The sequence below is a fragment of the Diplotaxodon limnothrissa genome, linkage group LG22 (assembly GCF_057381915.1).
Source record: "Diplotaxodon limnothrissa isolate DT_005_m linkage group LG22, D_limnothrissa_male_GT1.1, whole genome shotgun sequence".
Lineage (NCBI taxonomy): Eukaryota > Metazoa > Chordata > Actinopteri > Cichliformes > Cichlidae > Diplotaxodon > Diplotaxodon limnothrissa.
The window spans coordinates 20,841,918-20,860,482 of record NC_140616.1 but is presented as its reverse complement, the minus strand read 5'-3'; the positions used below and the strand labels follow the sequence as shown (position 1 = coordinate 20,860,482).

Below are 18,565 nucleotides of genomic sequence, written 5' to 3'. Positions count from 1 at the left end.
ACTTTGAGGTGTAGATGGGGATACAGTCATAGGTCAACAAGCTGGAACAAGAATAATGCTGTTGCCACCATTTATACCTGTGTCGTCTGCAATGTGTAAGACTTCTGGGGAGGTGCACGTCAGGTTAGGTGTTGTGTTTCAGAAGGGTTTGGGTTTGCGATGCACTTATAAGTGTAGATTTAACACAGAAATATAAGTCAGAGTTAGAGCTAACTGATCCTTGGGATACTTTAAATAGAACTGAGCAAGAACAATAACAAAAACCTCCAGGAAATGAAACAAAGAAAATTGGCTCAGAGGAATGGCAGAAAATCTTTGTAGGAACTATTTACTTTCCCCCCCGACCTGAGAAAGACTGTTAACTCAAATAAAGGTGGACATACAGGGAGTGCAGAATTATTAGGCAAATGAGTATTTTGTCCACATCATCCTCTTCATGCATGTTGTCTTACTCCAAGCTGTATAGGCTCGAAAGCCTACTACCAATTAAGCATATTAGGTGATGTGCATCTCTGTAATGAGAAGGGGTGTGGTCTAATGACATCAACACCCTATATCAGGTGTGCATAATTATTAGGCAACGTCCTTTCCTTTGGCAAAATGGGTCAAAAGAAGGACTTGACAGGCTCAGAAAAGTCAAAAATAGTGAGATATCTTGCAGAGGGATGCAGCAGTCTCAAAATTGCAAAGCTTCTGAAGCGTGATCATCGAACAATCAAGCGTTTCATTCAAAATAGTCAACAGGGTCGCAAGAAGCGTGTGGAAAAACCAAGGCGCAAAATAACTGCCCATGAACTGAGAAAAGTCAAGCGTGCAGCTGCCAAGATGCCACTTGCCACCAGTTTGGCCATATTTCAGAGCTGCAACATCACTGGAGTGCCCAAAAGCACAAGGTGTGCAATACTCAGAGACATGGCCAAGGTAAGAAAGGCTGAAAGACGACCACCACTGAACAAGACACACAAGCTGAAACATCAAGACTGGGCCAAGAAATATCTCAAGACTGGTTTTTCTAAGGTTTTATGGACTGATGAAATGAGAGTGAGTCTTGATGGGCCAGATGGATGGGCCCGTGGCTGGATTGGTAAAGGGCAGAGAGCTCCAGTCCGACTCAGACGCCAGCAAGGTGGAGGTGGAGTACTGGTTTGGGGTGGTATCATCAAAGATGAGCTTGTGGGGCCTTTTCGGGTTGAGGATGGAGTCAAGCTCAAATCCCAGTCCTACTGCCAGTTTCTGGAAGACACCTTCTTCAAGCAGTGGTACAGGAAGAAGTCTGCATCCTTCAAGAAAAACATGATTTTCATGCAGGACAATGCTCCATCACACGCGTCCAAGTACTCCACAGCGTGGCTGGCAAGAAAGGGTATAAAAGAAGAAAAACTAATGACATGGCCACCTTGTTCACCTGATCTGAACCCCATTGAGAACCTGTGGTCCATCGTCAAATGTGAGATTTACAAGGAGGGAAAACAGTACACCTCTCTGAACAGTGTCTGGGAGGCTGTGGTTGCTGCTGCACGCAATGTTGATGGTGAACAGATCAAAACACTGACAGAATCCATGGATGGCAGGCTTTTGAGTGTCCTTGCAAAGAAAGGTGGCTATATTGGTCGCTGATTTGTTTTTGTTTTGTTTTTGAATGTCAGAAATGTATATTTGTGAATGTGGAGATGTTATATTGGTGTCACTGGTAAAAATAAATAATTGAAATGGGTATATATTTGTTTTTTGTTAAGTTGCCTAATAATTATGCACAGTAATAGTCACCTGCACACACAGATATCCCCCTAAAATAGCTAAAACTAAAAACAAACTAAAAACTACTTCCAAAAACATTCAGCTTTGATATTGAGTTTTTTGGGTTCATTGAGAACATGGTTGTTGTTCAATAATAAAATTATTCCTCAAAAATACAACTTGCCTAATAATTCTGCACTCCCTGTAGGAAGCAGGCTGTTGGTGGTGGCTCTCAAACTTCTTCTGAAATTCTCTATTTGAGAAGCCAGGCATTTCCACCATTTTTTAATTGATATGTAATTATTATTTATACTTTATGAGCAATAATCAACGTCCTTTCCAGTAATGTGGACTGGATGGAGTCTGAATTATATCACCTTGAAGTGCAATTAGCAAAGACAGCCCTTGTTCTGCAAATGTGCAAAACAAAATCTGAGCAACGTTTCCACCTGCTCCATTTACACCATCACCAGATGCAATCGGTGGAGCTCATCTGACCCTCGCCTGCTGGTGTGGAAACGTCAGACAGCGAGGCCCAGGGCTAGCAGGTTAGCAGTGAGTCATCTTCGCAAATTAAAATGAGGGCATTGAGGATGGGGTTCTCTCAGATGGATGAATAAAAGTAAAATCTGTTTGTGGGGAACACTACAAAGCAGTCTCACAGATAAAAGGTCAACCTATTTTTATCGCCCAGAGTTCCTGCTTTAACGTAGTAAATCTAAACGGTTTATTTTCATTTTAGAAAAGAGCAAATACCATACTGCTCAGTGTAATGCAATTACTGTAAGATGATACAATTTTGGTTCATCTGACATTTAAGTGATATTGCACAGGACTCACATCTTCTGTAATGTGAGTACATTCTGAGAGGAAGCCCTTCATTTATGTTAAGTCGAACTTCTTGTTTGTGTGGGATCGATACATTAAAGCATAATGGCACTAAAAATAGACCAGCAGCTCGGGGATAACGAGGATGGATACGGAAGTATGGGACAAATGCAATATAAAATTCAATATACACCCTTATATGCATACTTCGTTAAACGTACACCTTCTCGAGATAGCAGACACTGATCAAGAAAACCTTGTTACACACCTGCCTAACCCCAAATATGTTCCCAGCTCCTATCAGCAAGAAGCATGAAGCTAGGCGATGAAGTGTACCACCCAAATAACTAAATATGTTTCTCTGGATGACAGCGTGTCTCGCTGAGTGACATTTATATGAGGCGATGCTGCTGTGCGTAATTTTCAGCAAAATATAGCTTCGTCTAATTCAATTACACACACAGAGAAACCCTTCATACACTCACACGAGGCAACTGTGAAGATTCAAACCGAGCATTGAAATGTGTTTAATGCGTGTGTCCGTGCAAGTGTGCAAATCTCAAGTGCGCCCATTTCGAGGCGAGTGTGCCGTGTTTAAATCAGGTGAAGGAGCGAGCCGGAGCCCCCCACCCTACCCCTGGGGGAGAGAAGGGGGATGTGTGGGTGAGTGCGTGAGACTGAAAAGGAGGGCTAGAGTTAGGAGATCACGCTCCGCCATCAAAAAGGTGGGTGGGAAATCAGCTCAAATGAGAGAAAGTGAAAAGGGGAGGAGGGATGAGGAGGATGACTCACTGTTAGGAGAAGTTCTGGAAGAAAGAAGACAAAAAAAAGGCAGAGGAGTGGGCTAAACAGAAGACAATGAAGTGGCTCCCGTGAAGCCACTCGAAGGCAGTTCACCTTGTGTCAGTGTCTTTCTCCTTCCCTCTCTTTGCCTCAGTCTCCCACCTGCAGTGACGCGCAAAACTTGAAACATCTTTGTTGAGTATTGCAGCATCGACAGCGATCAACTCGAAGGAAAATGACGACGGAGGCAAAAATGTCCTTAATATTTTGGGAACTTTATTCCTCATTAACACGCGGCAAAACTTTTCTCATGGGTGCCATTTTCGTTGTGGTATACTTTTTTTTTTCTTAGGGGCGTGATGACGCAGCATCCGTGCTCTTACAATGAAACAGTGCCTCCTTGTGGTGGCAACTAAAATACTGTCTCTGTTAAACCACAGTAACCATAATGCAGTTAAACACTGTACAACATGAGTACACACAATGAATATCTTAACACCCCCTCTTGTACTCAGGTTGCTGGAATCAAAGAAAAGTTGTACAATAAACGATAAACAGTTGTACAATCTCTACCACACTTCCTTTTTTTTTTTCTCTCTCTCTCTTTTTTTTTCTTTTAAGCACCAAACATAACGTTAGCAAACTTAGCAAGTTTTAGCTTAGAAACAGGTTTGGTCATAACATCTGCAACCATTTCTTCAGTGGTGCAATATAACAGACACATTTTCTCTTCATTTACAATGGACCTTACAAAATGATATTTAATGTCCACATGTTTGCACCTCTGTCGGCTCACAGGGTTTTTAGCCAGGGCAATTGTTCCCTGGTTGTCCTCGTACACTATTGTTTGAGTGTAGCTGTAGTCATCTATACCTTTCAAAAGCTGTTCTAAATATATACACTCTTGCATTGTGGAAGCCAGAGCCATATACTCTGCTTCACAGGTAGAGAGCGCCACAGTGGGCTGTTTCTTGGTCTTCCATGAAACTAAAGAACTGTTGTTACATAGACGTACACAGTAACCAGTAGTGCTGCGTCTGTCGGCAGTGTCACCTGCCCAGTCAGCATCACTGTAGGCCACTAGACCCAAATTTTCATCTGTGTTTCTTCTAAAACACAACTTCTTATCTTTGGACCCTTTGAGATATCTCAACACATGTTTCACAGTTCCCCACTGTTCTTCTGTAGGCTCATGGAAATGTTGCGATAACTTGCTTACCACAAAACTCAGGTCAGGACGGGTACCTGATGCAAGGTATATAAGACTGCCTACAGCCTCTCTATACATCCTCACATCTCTTATCTTAGTAGCTCCTTCTGTGTAACACAACTTCTGATCACAGGGAGTTCCTCTGGGTTTACAGTTCTGCATGTTAAACCTCATCAGTATCTTGTTGACATAGGTTTCTTGTGACATTGTTACACATCCATCAGACTGAGTGAAATCAATACCCAGAAAATGCTTAAGTCTGCCCAAGTCTTTCATCTTAAATTTGACTGAAAGCATTTCTTTCGCATCCTTCATTACCTTTTCATTGCCAGCAGCAATTATCAGGTCGTCCACCCAGATGATCATAATCACCTTACCATCTTTTGTCTCTTTGGTATAAACACAGTGGTCTGCTGGGTTTTGCCTGAAACTGTTCGCTGTTAGGTATTCATGCAAGATCCTATTCCAGTTACGACCAGATTGTTTTAACCCATACAAGGATTTTTGTAATCTACAGACTAGCCCTTCTCCCTCTTCATAACCTTCTGGCTGATCAATGTAGATTTCATAATCAATGGGAGCGTGTAAATATGCTGTCTTCACATCCATTTGATGGAGTAACAGGCTCTCCTGCGCTGCTTTCTGTAACAAAACTCTTATGCTGGTTAAGTTGGCTGTTGGTGAGAATGTCTCTCCATAATCTATCCCCAACTGTTGGCTGTAACCTTTGGCTACGAACCTTGCCTTGTATCGGTCGTTTCCCTCAATGTCACTCTTAACGGAATAAACCCACTTCCCCCCCACTGTTTTCTTTCCCTTTGGCAAAGTGGTTAGGGTAAAAGTGTCATTTTCCCGTAACGAGTGAATTTCTTCATCCATGGCTTTGATCCAGTTCTTTGAGTTAGCTGATTCTATGGCTTCCTTAAATGTGTTTGGGACACCACACACTGCCCTGTAGCAGTAGTCTATGGTAGTGTGGATCTCATCGCCGCCACTGTTGGCAGCTACAAAGTCATTTAAATGTCCCGGTTTTCTTCTCTCCCTAAGAGGATACCTTTTGTTGACAAATCCATCACTTGTCACACTTGTCTCTTTTCGTTCACGCTCATCAGGTATACCACTTTGTGGACTTGTGTCTGTCACAATAGGTTCTGGAACCTCATTGTCCTTGTCACCTTTCTCTGAAGGTCTGTTAGCCATAGGCTGTCTTACTCTGCTACAGTCATCATTTAGTTCTCCCTCATCTGTCTGTGTTTGTCTTTCTACATTTACTTTGCTCACAAACTTAACAAGTCTATGTTTCTGAACTTTCTCAGTTTCAGGGTGGTAAACTAAGTAGGCGGGACTGTTCTTATCATAACCTACAAAGAAACCTTGGTCACATTTTGAATCAAGTTTCCCCTTGTCCTGTTTGTATGCATAGCACACAGACCCAAATTTCTGCATTTTTGACAAGTCTGGCTTTTTTACCTGTCAGCATTTGGTAGGGTGTTTTCCCTGTTCGCTTATTAAAGCATCTGTTCCGTGTTACAGCAGCAGTTTGAATGGCATAGTTCCATAGGCATTTCGGTAGCTGACTCTCAATTAGCATGCACTTGCCCATCTCGAAAAGAGTACGCCACCCCCTCTCGGCTGTACCGTTCTGATGGGGTGAGTACGGGGCTGATGTCTCATGCTTAATGCCATTTTTCCTTAACAGGGTTTGGAAATCTCTGCATGTGAACTCTGTCCCATTGTCTGATCTAATGCATTTTACGTTGCCATATGGTGCAACATCCGCTAGAAATTTCTCTGCTGCCTGCACTGTATCAGTTTTCGTCTTCAGGAAATATACAAACACTGAGTTTGAATAATCATCAGTGAATGACTGCACATATTTGTACCCATCAATAGATTCAGTGGCTATCGGACCTGCTAAATCTGTGTGTACCATTTGTAAAGGAGCCTTTGCTCTTGTATCCGGATCTCTGTTTCGGGTTTGTGCAAACTTTCCCTGGATACACACTTCACATTCCTTTTCAGGTCTATCGGTTCTCCCCTTAATCTGCATACCGTTAACCACACCTTGCAATCTTACTACATCTTCATAGTTGCAATGACCTAATATCTCATGCCATGCCTGTATGTCATGACAGGTGTTACACTTATCATTACCCTCAACTTCAGTCTGCAAATAGTACAACTTGCCATACACATGAATGTTAAAGTTAGTACCGTCTTTGTGGGTCAACGTGTCCTGCCCTTGTTTAAAGGTGACTGTTGCTCCTAATGCAGTGGCTGACTTTACAGAGAATATGTTCTGGGGGTATGATGGAATAAACAGCGCATCTTTCAGCGTTGCTTTGCGTCGCTGGCCTGTATTGTCAATCAGGAACACCTCTGCGTCCCCCCTCTGTTGGGCGACGCCTCTGCACTGGGTACCGTCTGCCAGTTCTACGCTGTGTGACTCCGGTCTGAACGCGTCGTCGAAGCGCTTGAACTTGGCGATGCTGTTAATGATGTGTGAGGTAGCCCCAGTGTCCACCAACAGGCCTTTCTCCTCAATGCTGTACGCTGACTGCTGGACTTTGATGTCTACGCCCTTAATCCTGAAGGCATAATCTGGCGTTTCTGCTTTGGATCCGTTGCCGCTCTCATCTGCGACCTTCCGCGCGCCATCTTGTTTGTCTTTATGTCTACATGTGGTATCACTGTGTGTGCTGCTTTTGCAATGACTGCACCACGTCCTCCGTCTGCACACTTTTGCTCGGTGGCCTTTTAGTCCACACTTGAAACACACAATGTCCACATCGCTCTTGTATCTGCATTGTGCGCTGGATCTCGTGTGCTCACGCCCGGTTCTTCCTCCTGTTTTCATTACGTTGTCGCTACACTCGGATGCGCTTGACTTTTCAGTGTCTTCGAAACTCCGTAGCTTTGTTTTGAACTCAGCAAATGTCATATCGTCTTTATCGTGAGTAACGTGTATTGCAAATGGCTTAAAACTTTCAGGTAGACCTTTTAAAACCATAGCAATCAATAATCCATCACCTAAAGTCTCACCCGCATTGCGCAGTGCTGTAATGGCGGCCTCTGCTCTGATGACATAGTCTGTGACAGTCTCTTCCCTCTTTTTCTGAAGCGATGATAGCGTGGTGTACAGGTTGATGATTCGGGGCTTCCCCTTTCCAGCGTAGTAGTCCCTCGATATTTCTAATGCTCTTCTCCCATTATCAGGGGCATCTCTCATAATCAGTGAGAGGCTTTTATCGTCCAAAAATTGGATTAACTCAGCGTAAGCGTTAGCGTTCTTCTTACCGTCTGCTGCTACTTCAGCCTCACTGTTCGGTTCCTTCAGAACAGTGGCTTTTAATCCCAACAAGTGCAAATATCCTAGCACCTTAGTTTCCCAAAGTTCATATCTGGTCTCATCTCCGTCAAACATGAGTCGAGGCAGCCTGCTTGCTCCTCGTTGATCCATGTTGCTATTTAGCCGTTAGCCCGCTATCCGTTGTGGCTCCGGATCTTCATGAGAAAAAACTCTTCTTCGAGTCGGCCCTGGGCCCATAACCTGTTGAGTATTGCAGCATCGACAGCGATCAACTCGAAGGAAAATGACGGAGGCAAAAATGTCCTTAATATTTTGGGAACTTTATTCCTCATTAACACGCGGCAAAACTTTTCTCATGGGTGCCATTTTCGTTGTGGTATACTTTTTTTTACATGAGTACACACAATGAATATCTTAACAATCTTTAAGTGAATGACTCACTGAAGGTCTGCCGTGAGTTAAATAATTCCCTTCGCCTGCCGCCGTGCAGGCACAAAGCAAAACAAACGCCCCCGCGGCCCACACGAGAAACCCGAACCGTGAGCCGCTGTGGGGCTTTGATCAAATTTCACTTTGATGGATGAGAGACAAACAAACAGCCCTTCAACCCCCACCCCGGCCCCCAGCCCAGCCACTTCCACAAATTAATGAAATCTTCATCTCGTTGCGGAAATTAGAAATCTATTTGCATCCTAAGTGCGGGTCGTTTTACAAGCTTTATCCGAGAATCAAAGGGGGATATGTTCGACTGGAGCGCTGGTTGAATGTGGAAAATCATGCTTGTGGCAACAAAATAAATAAAGAAATAACTGCTCAACAAACACAGCAGCGCTGATAAAAACAAAAAAGATTGAATAAACAAAAGGAGCTTTGTGAAAATCCTGAGAGACACATGGGATGGAAGACAGTAGAGACTGAGAGAAGGGCCAATTATCTCCACCATAGAATCATTCGTTACGTGAACGAATCAAAACGCCCTCGTTGTAATCAGTGCTGTATATGCACGCAAGACTAACTGTGCGCCTGTGTATTCGTCTGCCATTAAGAACAATGTTGTCTTTCGCAGCCACGATCGCACAATCCAGGCAACGCTGACAGCTGAATTTCTGCATGGAAGTACGTGATTATTCTACCTTTCATTCAACACTCTCTTTCAGCCGAAAGCACGAGAAGCACTCTGTTTTCATGCCACGCAGTGTCTTCACTGTATGAGTGCATGACCTGGCTTTTGAAAAAATAATTACAAAATATCTTATCTACATAACCCGACTGGGTCCTGAAGCCATAAAATGAAACTATAAAAATAAGCTGTTCTCCCTCAAGACATCCTGCGTGAACTAACGAGAGATTATCAAACACGCCCTCCTCACAGATTTATCCCAAAGCCTTGTCTTCAGGAAATAAATACTAGCAAATAGAAGTAGTTATCCAATCAATAATCCCATAATTTTAGGAGAGAACGTGTGCTCCTTTGTGTGCCTGGAGAGAGCTTTAAATCTGGCAAAGATGAGCGGTGGGTAAGTTGAGGGTGACCCCTGCTGGTTGGACATGGTTACTGTATGAATGAAATGCTGTTTACCTCGAACACGACCGAGGCTTCTGGGGAAACAAATTGCTGGTCTCTCAAAAGCAAACCTCATCCTACAACACCAAGTGTCTAATATTTGATACATGAGGATTTGAGACCTTAACATCACTGGTGCGGTTTATTTTTTCCCTGAAAAAACCTGCAGGTCTTAGCAATAAATTACACAAACATATCAGATGTTGCAAATATTAAACATATGATTTTCTTTTAATTTATCACAATGTTCATTAAACAATAAAGCTTTAAAAAATGAAAATTTCTGGCCATTATAAAATAATTCAAGCTTTATAGGTTTAAATAACTGAATTTTGTCTTCAATGTATCACAAAATCACACTGAAATTACCTGCCTACATGTTTCACAGTATGACCAAACCTATAACACACTGTGAGTAATTAGGATTGTTTTCATTATCAGGTGCTTTGAGATTAGGAAATTATTCATAAATTGGTGAGAAAATGGTGAATTAGTTAAAAAGCTTTTGCTAATATTAATTTCAACACGATGCAAACAAAGTAAACAGCTAAATCCGCACATCAAGCAAATCTTTGATTTTTCTTAATCACAAAAAAAGCAACATTCGAGGAGCGTGATTAAGGCTCAGAGACTTTCAAACTTTTTTAATAACCAGCATTTATTCATTTCTCTGGAAAAAAACAGGGAAATAAATAAATGCAACCAAACCAAATTTTATTCTAGGCTTTGTTATCATTGCAATCACTTAATAGAGATAAAAAAAAACCTGACAGCCCCTTCAAAGAAACCTCTTAACAGTGACTCACAGAGAGACAACAGCTTTGAACAGAAAGGATTGGACAGGGGTGGAAGGTTGGCTTGTTTTTACTGACAAGCCACAAAGCAGCTTAGGAACACTGAGATTAAAAAAAAAGAATAAAAAACATCAAAGTTGTTAAAGAAAAATAGCTTGAGGGCTTAGAGCCATTTAATTCTCGTGAGTGTGAGTGTGTGTGTGTGTGTGTGTGTGTGTGTGTGTGTGTGTGTGTGTGTGTGTGTGTGTGTGTGTGTGTGTGTGTGTGTGTTTGTGTGAATAAGGGAGCAGCCAAAAGTATCTTGTTCAGTATGCATCTGAAATTAAAAAGCCCTCCTACTGCAGTTTTTTCCCATTTTATTCAGCAGACAAGCTCTGGTATCCATGGTATGCTAAAACCTGCTTCACACAGGAGTCCATGTGACTTAATTCACTGCATCCAAAAACAACACTAATATAGCTTCTGGGCCAGAAAAATAAACTAAGTAAACCTGCATTCTATCTGAAAGCCACCAGAGGGCGATAGCTGTGGTTGCAAAAAGATCCTGTAGAAGTTTATGGGAAAACTGCTTTTTCACTTTACCTCTGTAAAAACTTTCCTAATGTAATTATGGGCTGAGTGCCTCATATTAAGTCACACTGAATAAAAAATTAATTCTATTCAATTGAAATTTATTTATATAGCACATATTTACAACAGTCACCTCAAGGCGCTTTATATTCTACAATAAAGATCCTACAATAAGTAAAACCCTCAGACATCCGTCCCCCTATGAGCAAAACCTTGGCGACAGTGGGAAGGAAAAAATCTCTTTTAACAGGAAGAAACCTCCAGCAGAACCAGGATCAGGGAGGGAAAAAAGACACTGTGGAGTGTAAATCTTGGTCAACTATGTTTTTAAAAGGAGCATATTCCACTGGATGCTAGTGGATGAGCAAACAGGACTTCAAAAACCAGTGGATGACATCACAGTAGCTACCGCCATCTTTTATCTTTTCTGTCTGGTTTTTTTGATGGGGTCTGGAAAGATCTGTAATTGTAAAGTCACTCCTAAAAGGCTAGATCTAATAAAGCCTGAAAACACATTACCTTGCGAGGCAGCTGGACTCTCATGAGATCAGCAAGATCAAAACAAAACAATCCATCTTGCACAACTTCAAGTCACGTAAGCAACAACAGGTAGCTCTGATCATTCAGTAATTTAGGTGACACCATCTACTGTAGAAATTAACTGTCCCGAGAAATACAGCGAGAATCTTCTGAACAAACTACCTGCTTTTCAAACACCTTTCAAGGATCACTTCTTTCATCTCATCTAGCGTATCAGTGAAGAAAACAAAACCAACATGAGGACGTCTTGAACTAAAATATGCTAATAGGTTATGATTACTATTGTTTGCCCAATGAAGCCAAAAGCAAGTTACCGATCTCTGCTACAAAGGCTTTGGTAAAAATCTTCCTACCATGGCAGATAAAATAACACAGACCTTGAGCAATAACAAAGACATCACTCAAGATCTCTGTTATTCAAATGCTGTGGCTCTACTGTTGAGTCATAGCTTTCAATTGTTACTCATCACACTGAGGTGGCATCATACTGGCATCTCGAACAGACTGTAACTTGTTAACTTTAAGCGCATGTCTCGCTGTGACCCAGATTTACATGTTTGTAGAAGGTGTTAGGTACACAGCACCAGGAGAACAAGGGATAAGATGTTCTTTGAGACTAGCTTTCCCTGAGGGTAAACTGATGCTATTGCCAAGAGTCTGACCTCCGTATGTGCACATAATCAGCCTGACACCTGCGTCCCTGCAAAAAAACAAAAAGAAAGTGAAAATACCGCCCCCGACGTAGCTGATTTATTTCTTCCCTTTTATGGCTTACCAATCAAAAGAAAAGCTTCTGACATCTTTAAAGGGTTTTGCAAATCTTGTAATTTTTCATTGCAACAATATAGCAAAACATTCAAATAACTTAAAACACCCATTTCCACTACCCCTGTAAAATAACACTGATCCCCAAGCATCTCACATGAGGGCCATCCATCTAAAGTTTAATAACCTCTATTAATCACTAAAAGAAAAGTCAAACTGATAAATTAAAAAAATCTAACAAACAAACTTGCCTCTAAATACTTTTTAGCCCATTTAATGAGGTCATGACCCTGTTTCAGACTGTGTTAACCCACCACTGCCAGACTGAAACAAACAGGCACTTTCATTATTGATGAATGTGTTGAATGGCTGTCCTTCCATTTAAATACTACAAAAGAGAGATCAGCCACAGACCGACTACTGCACATTTATCTTGACCTTGCTTTCAAACCCTCAAACTGTGTCCAAACAGTAACTGAATAGCAGCATTTACTTAATCATCGCACACATCAGGCCTGCCCCCTGCAGTTCGCCAGATGTTGCTGTCAGCATGTGAAGGATGATAAACGATGTGACTCATGGGTACAGAAAATACTAATAATAATAAAAAATGAAACACAGCAATGGTTCCAATCAGTGGGTGTCAGTATCATGTTAATGGAGGAAGTTTAATTTTAATTGGGTTATGACGCGTTAAATAATCATGATCTCAGTATTTCTCAAAATGATCATATAATAGCACCTCGGTCTCACTCCTGCAGAGGACTATTTCTCCTGTAATGAAGGAGGACTACTTTTACATGAAGCCTGGCTTGTGTCGTGGCCCCATCTTATTTTCCTGTAAGCTGAGAGGTCCAGCACATTAATGAAAGCAAAGTAAATGAAGCCAAAGTATAAAGCCAACAAACAATGATGCCCTGTGTGTATGTTCAATACACAACAGGCAGGTATTTGCAGTGCACACACAAGAGCAACTTAATAGGTGATGGACAGCGGCATACTGTCTGCTTACAGTTCACACATCCACATGAACACATGCACAGAAGCCATTACTTCGGTCTTATTATCCTTACTGCTTCATAACACACAAGGCAAATAAAGCAGGTGTGATAGGTCTTGCACAGAATCCTCAGTCCAGCACTGACAAACGAGAATGTTACAAGCAAGGAAAAAACAAAACAAGTGTTTGATTACCGCATATCCAGTTTGACCATGTCACCTGACACCAAGGCCAGGAGACAGAGGTGCCCATAGAAAAACAAACAAACCCTGAAATCTTTATTGAAGACACAGTCTGCTTTCAATCAATTAGACGCATAAGCCCATATATATATTACACACACACACACTAAGTATGAGCTTATCAGACACTTAAAATCTGGAAGCAGATTTTAAAATTCAGTCGGCTTAATCTTTCCTAACCGCCACTGGTGAACTGACAAAAATGCACTCTCTTTTTAGTCTCATCTATCACAGCACAGCATTAGCCTGAGCAGAAAATAAGCACACGCTACATCAGCACAGCATACCATACAAAAAGAAAATGTAAACGCTAAGTGTTCAAAACCCAGAAAGGTTAAACGTCTTGCTCAGTCGACCTGGCTCATATCTCCCAGCGCTGTGAACAAATACAGCAACAAAACTGTACTCAGAGTCATTTATTGAAGGTCATCACTACAGTGAAAAGCCACAGTGATGCTAAGAATGAATGTAAGTAACTAAATGTGAAATAGAGCCGCTCTGCCTTTTGCTTCGTCGACACTTGACGAATTGAATTTGTGCAAAGGGGATAGTGACAAACGCTTCCTGTGACCAAGCATGACTGAGTGCAATTTGAAACGCTGTCATGCCAGAAATGTTCAAATACTCTTATAACAGTGTCTGCATCACAAATTGAGTAAGGTGAGGAGCACTGACATAAAGTCTGTTTAACTGATATAAACAGGAGCCTTCAGTAGTGCATAACTATAATATAACAACTGCTGTTTAGATAAAGCACAAAAAATGAAATCCAGTGTATAGCTAATGAATCATCAACACATTGATTAACAAATTAAATCTCTAGTAATACCGACAGCCTTGTGGTGCCATTACTACTAACATGAGTGCTGACTCTGGGTAATGACAAAGACATCACTCAGGGTCTGTGTTACAACTTGCAGCTGTGTCCAACAACAGTGCTAAAACAATCCCTCCCTGATGGCGTTCACTGTGACTCGAAAACAATAAAATATGGCAGCTTTTAAAAAGCTGTCAGCAAAACTATTAAGATAAGCATCTACTCACAAAGTGGTAGATGGAGAAACTTTGATTTTATGATGAACACTGTCCATGCATCAAACAGCACATCAAAACAGACAGCTGCAGTCTAAGTCGTCGAAGTTTACCTTGCTCGGGATTCTCAGGTTCTCCACAGGACTGAGGTCTGCCATGCTCTCCTGGGGGCTTTTCAGGCCCTGCCAAAATAAAATCCAAAGTAAAACTACAAACAACAGGTAGCTTTAACATAACTCTTTGTGTTTTTATTTTTAATCTGTAACTTGTCACAGAACTTCATCAGCACACTACTGCATACAGCAAAAAGTGGAACTGAGGGGCAGATTTCTGAAAGCGATATGCTCTGTTGTGTTCAGTTTTGACCAATTGCCAAACACCACTGCATGTGCAGACTGAGAACTTCCTTCTATCCGCCCAGTTCCCATTATTGTGTTGTTATTGTTATTGTGTTAAACTCTCAACTACCGGGGCGTGAGGTAAATTGCTATGTGCATGCCTTATTTGCCTGAGGGAAACAACTGAAACAGCTCTTAGTCTGGCTGAACGTTTCACTTAATGAACCAAACGATGAGCTGTCAAATTAGCCAGTTAGCTTAGCAGGCTGTCGTGCTAACTACCGGCTCCCGTCAGAGACAAACAGCCGGCAGCGTAGTTTCTGTACACCTGCTGTGCTCACCTGACGGGCCATAAGAGACTTGATCTTCTGCATCGTAAGTCCAAATCGTATCAGCGGCTAAAAAAAATGAGTAAAGCTCCAACTGTGTCTTGTTGTCAACAGTGCACCTCCATCACTACGAGAAGGAAGCCATAGTTGAGTCTCACGTGACTGGCAGGGCAGGAACCAGAACGTTGCAAAGCCTTCTGGGAAATGTATTTTTTAAGAGCCAGAGCTTGTGCTCTTGTTGTCAGGCTTTTCACATGTATAAAAAATGAAAACATCTGGATGAAATCCGAAGTACGTGTTGTTATAAACAGAGAAAATGAAATTAAAAAATAAAATATGATCAAATATAAACAAGGCATCAAAGATTGACTCTACAGTAATGTACTGCTGCCATACGCCACTGGATGGTAGTAAACTAACAGAGATATTAGCAGTCATCTAGCCTCCTTGTGCCAAAAATAACGAAAATATGGGTGCAAATGATAACAAATTAAAAAAAACAAAAAACCCACAGTGGCTGTATTGTTTTTCCTAAAACTGAAATGAGGCTGCCATGGGACACTGGAATAAAACTGAGCCATCATTAATGTTCATGGCAACACATGTGCTTATTTTTCTGTTACATGGCTTTAGGCTGAATCTCTGTATATGGATTTATTCAATACTTTGCAGAAATCTTGAGTCACACCACATTTATTTATATTTTGCTGGAAAACTGGGAAACAGGTGCAGCAGTTTATTGAGGCGTGTGCAAACATACATAGAAATCCAGTATGTAAGACAAAAATAGGGTTTATATAATTCAAACAAGCCTCAAAGTCAATATTTGGTATTAAAACATTTGTTCTTCAACACACTGTGAACTCTCTTAAGCAATCTTTCTTGTCATTTCTTTAAGTAGTCATCAGGAATAGTCCTCTGTCTGAATGACATTCAAAGCTCTTTTTGTGACTGATAGTGTTTCACTGTGTGTTTCTCTCTCCAGGTTTGCTTTTACTGCACTAGCAGGGTGTTTGGGGTACTTGCCATGCTGAAACATGAAATCTTCACCAATGTGTTTCATTCCACCATGTTGCACGGCAGATCAATGGCTGTACTTTTCTGTGTTCATAATTCCATCAATTTTGACAAAGATCCACAGCACCACGGCCTTAAATAATGCTTCAAACCATGACAGACCCTCTCCTGCTTGCTTGTTTTTGTTACAGATGGCTGTGGACACTCACTGTGGTACCTCCTGCATACATATTGACAACAATATGAATAAAGATCAGATTTGGATTCATCACTCCATAAAAACCTGTTGCCACTGATTTCCAGTCCAGGTCTTGTGTAATTTGGCATTCCTCAGTCATTTCTCTTTGTTGCACTTCCTCAAGAATGGCTTCTTGACGATCACCCTTCCACTGAGACCATCTCTGAGAGCCAGAGAGCAACTGTCAGGTCCTGTGTCAGGTCTTTGCTGATTTTATTTTTAATTATTTTATTGACATGATTTTCAAATGTTCATCTGCTGTAAACAATTTTTAGGCCTTCCACTTCCTCCACTTGTTCAGTTTTCTCATTGCAGATCATCAAGATGTGCCGAATTTTCATCTGACAGCTCTTTGGGAATCACCTTGTTGGTGCAAAAATACTACTTTATGTCTGTCAGCTGTGTTGTCTTTGACATTTTGAATGGACTCAATAAAAGAAATGGGAGCAAATGATGTTTTTAGCCTAGTCTGCTAGTAACAAAGTGCCTAAAGATAAAATTAAGGACTTGTTCTAAGCTAAGCTGTGTGCTATGTGCAGACACAACACTGGTTCATCTATTGAGTTTAATATGTCTGAATCATAAATTAATCATAGGTCAGTGTTAAGTGGCCTAACAAGCAAACAAATGGTTGAAGGACGACACGGCAAATGAGTGAAAAAGCAGCCAATGTCGAAAGAAATCCTTTGAAAGACCCCCAGAAAGCCTGAAGAACTATTGCTCAAAAGGACTGGGTGGATCAAGACTTTTACACACTAATGTGCACGCCTTACATATTAACCTATACACATGTTTCTATGCTAATGATTCAATTAAAACAATTAATGAATAAAATATAAGGTGTGTGATAATGTTGAAGTTATTATCAGTACAACACATGGGCCGGTTTCCGAACAGCTCCAGGGTTTGTTTTATTCCTAAGAATAAAGTAGAATTTCCTTTTAATTCTACAGCCACTGTCTGTATATCTGTATTATACACATTATATACATACAGGTTAACACAATAAAGCAGGCTTTCCTTAGTGCAGCAAATTTCCTTTCATGACCAAGAATTTGCCCGCTGTCACCACAGATTCAGTGCCACGCAGGTCCATCTCTGCCAAGCAAGCAGTTATGCCAGGCTCTGCATTGTAAACTGTTCCAAATCATTCCCAAAACAGCACACACAGACCTATTCAGCTTGCTTTGTAATTGCCCCCTTAGGTTTTATGTCGGGCTGTGCTTGGTTAAAAGGAGGCAGCGTGCTGCACACAGCAGGCACTGTGAGCTCTAGTTCCTGGTTAATGATGCCTCAGGCTATTTCCCAGTCAAATGAAGGTGAGGTCGCTCTCCTTAGGTGAATTTACTCCACTGTTGTTTGTCAGGCAGTCATCCACAGTGTGGAGCCTCCCTTTAAGTATACACTGAGACGGAACAGATGGCAACCCCTACCTGGAGATGCCACCACAAAGACACAGCACACTCGGCTGGTCAGTTCAACAGCTAAAATTAGACCAAGATTTAATAAACAACTTGTTGTTATGCAGGAGAGCGTCGTGATATGTCACACCTTAGAATTCAGCAGGAGTTCTAGACTTAATGTTCATGGGATAAAAAAGAAACAACTACAGTTTGATAATAATTTACTATAGTAGCCAGCATTTTGTGCTATAGCATTTCACACACTGAAAAGATGCACTCAGCATGGTACCACATAATGAGTATACAACAGTGTGGTGATAATAAGCTGCATAATAGTTCCTTTACGTGATTCACTCTCCAAGGTTGGCAAACTTGGAGCATTTCTAATGAGCTGCATATAAAAATTTGGCCTCCGCTTTCTAAATGAATCACTCTACTTCTGACTTTCTCTCCACGCTTGCCCCTTTATTTGTATTTCTGTATTTCTTCTTCTGTCCACAACACATATATGTATGCGCGCGCACACAAACAGGAGCAAGCGCACACTCGTTTCTATCTACTCGTGACAAGGTGTCAGCGGGAGCAGGTGGAGGGCACTACGCCACATGCTGAACCATCCGTCTGTCGCTGCCTATCTCTATCAGGTACACAGCATACCAATACAGCGAGGCTGAAAGAAGCTAGCGCTCTGCAGCAGTGTTGGGACTGCAAGCACAACTCTTGCGGGGAGAGAGATTACAGCCAAGACATCAGACAAAGACGGACTGTGAAGCAACAGAACAACTGACAGCTTTGCTGGCTTCAGCTATTCTTTTTTTCCAGGAAGTGTGAAAGAACAAATGTTCATTTCAAGCCATTACTGCTT

At 41.5% G+C, this 18,565-nt stretch overlaps 1 protein-coding gene across 2 annotated transcripts in view; it reads right to left on the bottom strand.

Moving 5' to 3' along the window:
- vps50 (VPS50 EARP/GARPII complex subunit) overlaps positions 1-15,186 on the bottom strand; it is a 125,208-nt gene extending 110,022 nt beyond the window's left edge. For both annotated transcript variants that reach the window (XM_085346862.1, XM_085346861.1), the window contains exons 1-2: positions 15,055-15,186; positions 14,489-14,557 (exon numbers count right to left, since the gene is read on the bottom strand). In XM_085346862.1, the coding sequence (XP_085202988.1) occupies positions 14,489-14,557; positions 15,055-15,087 (102 nt within the window). In that variant the 5' untranslated portion in view covers positions 15,088-15,186. The remainder of the gene's footprint in view (positions 1-14,488; positions 14,558-15,054) is intronic.
- Between the last annotated feature and the right edge of the window lie 3,379 nt (positions 15,187-18,565).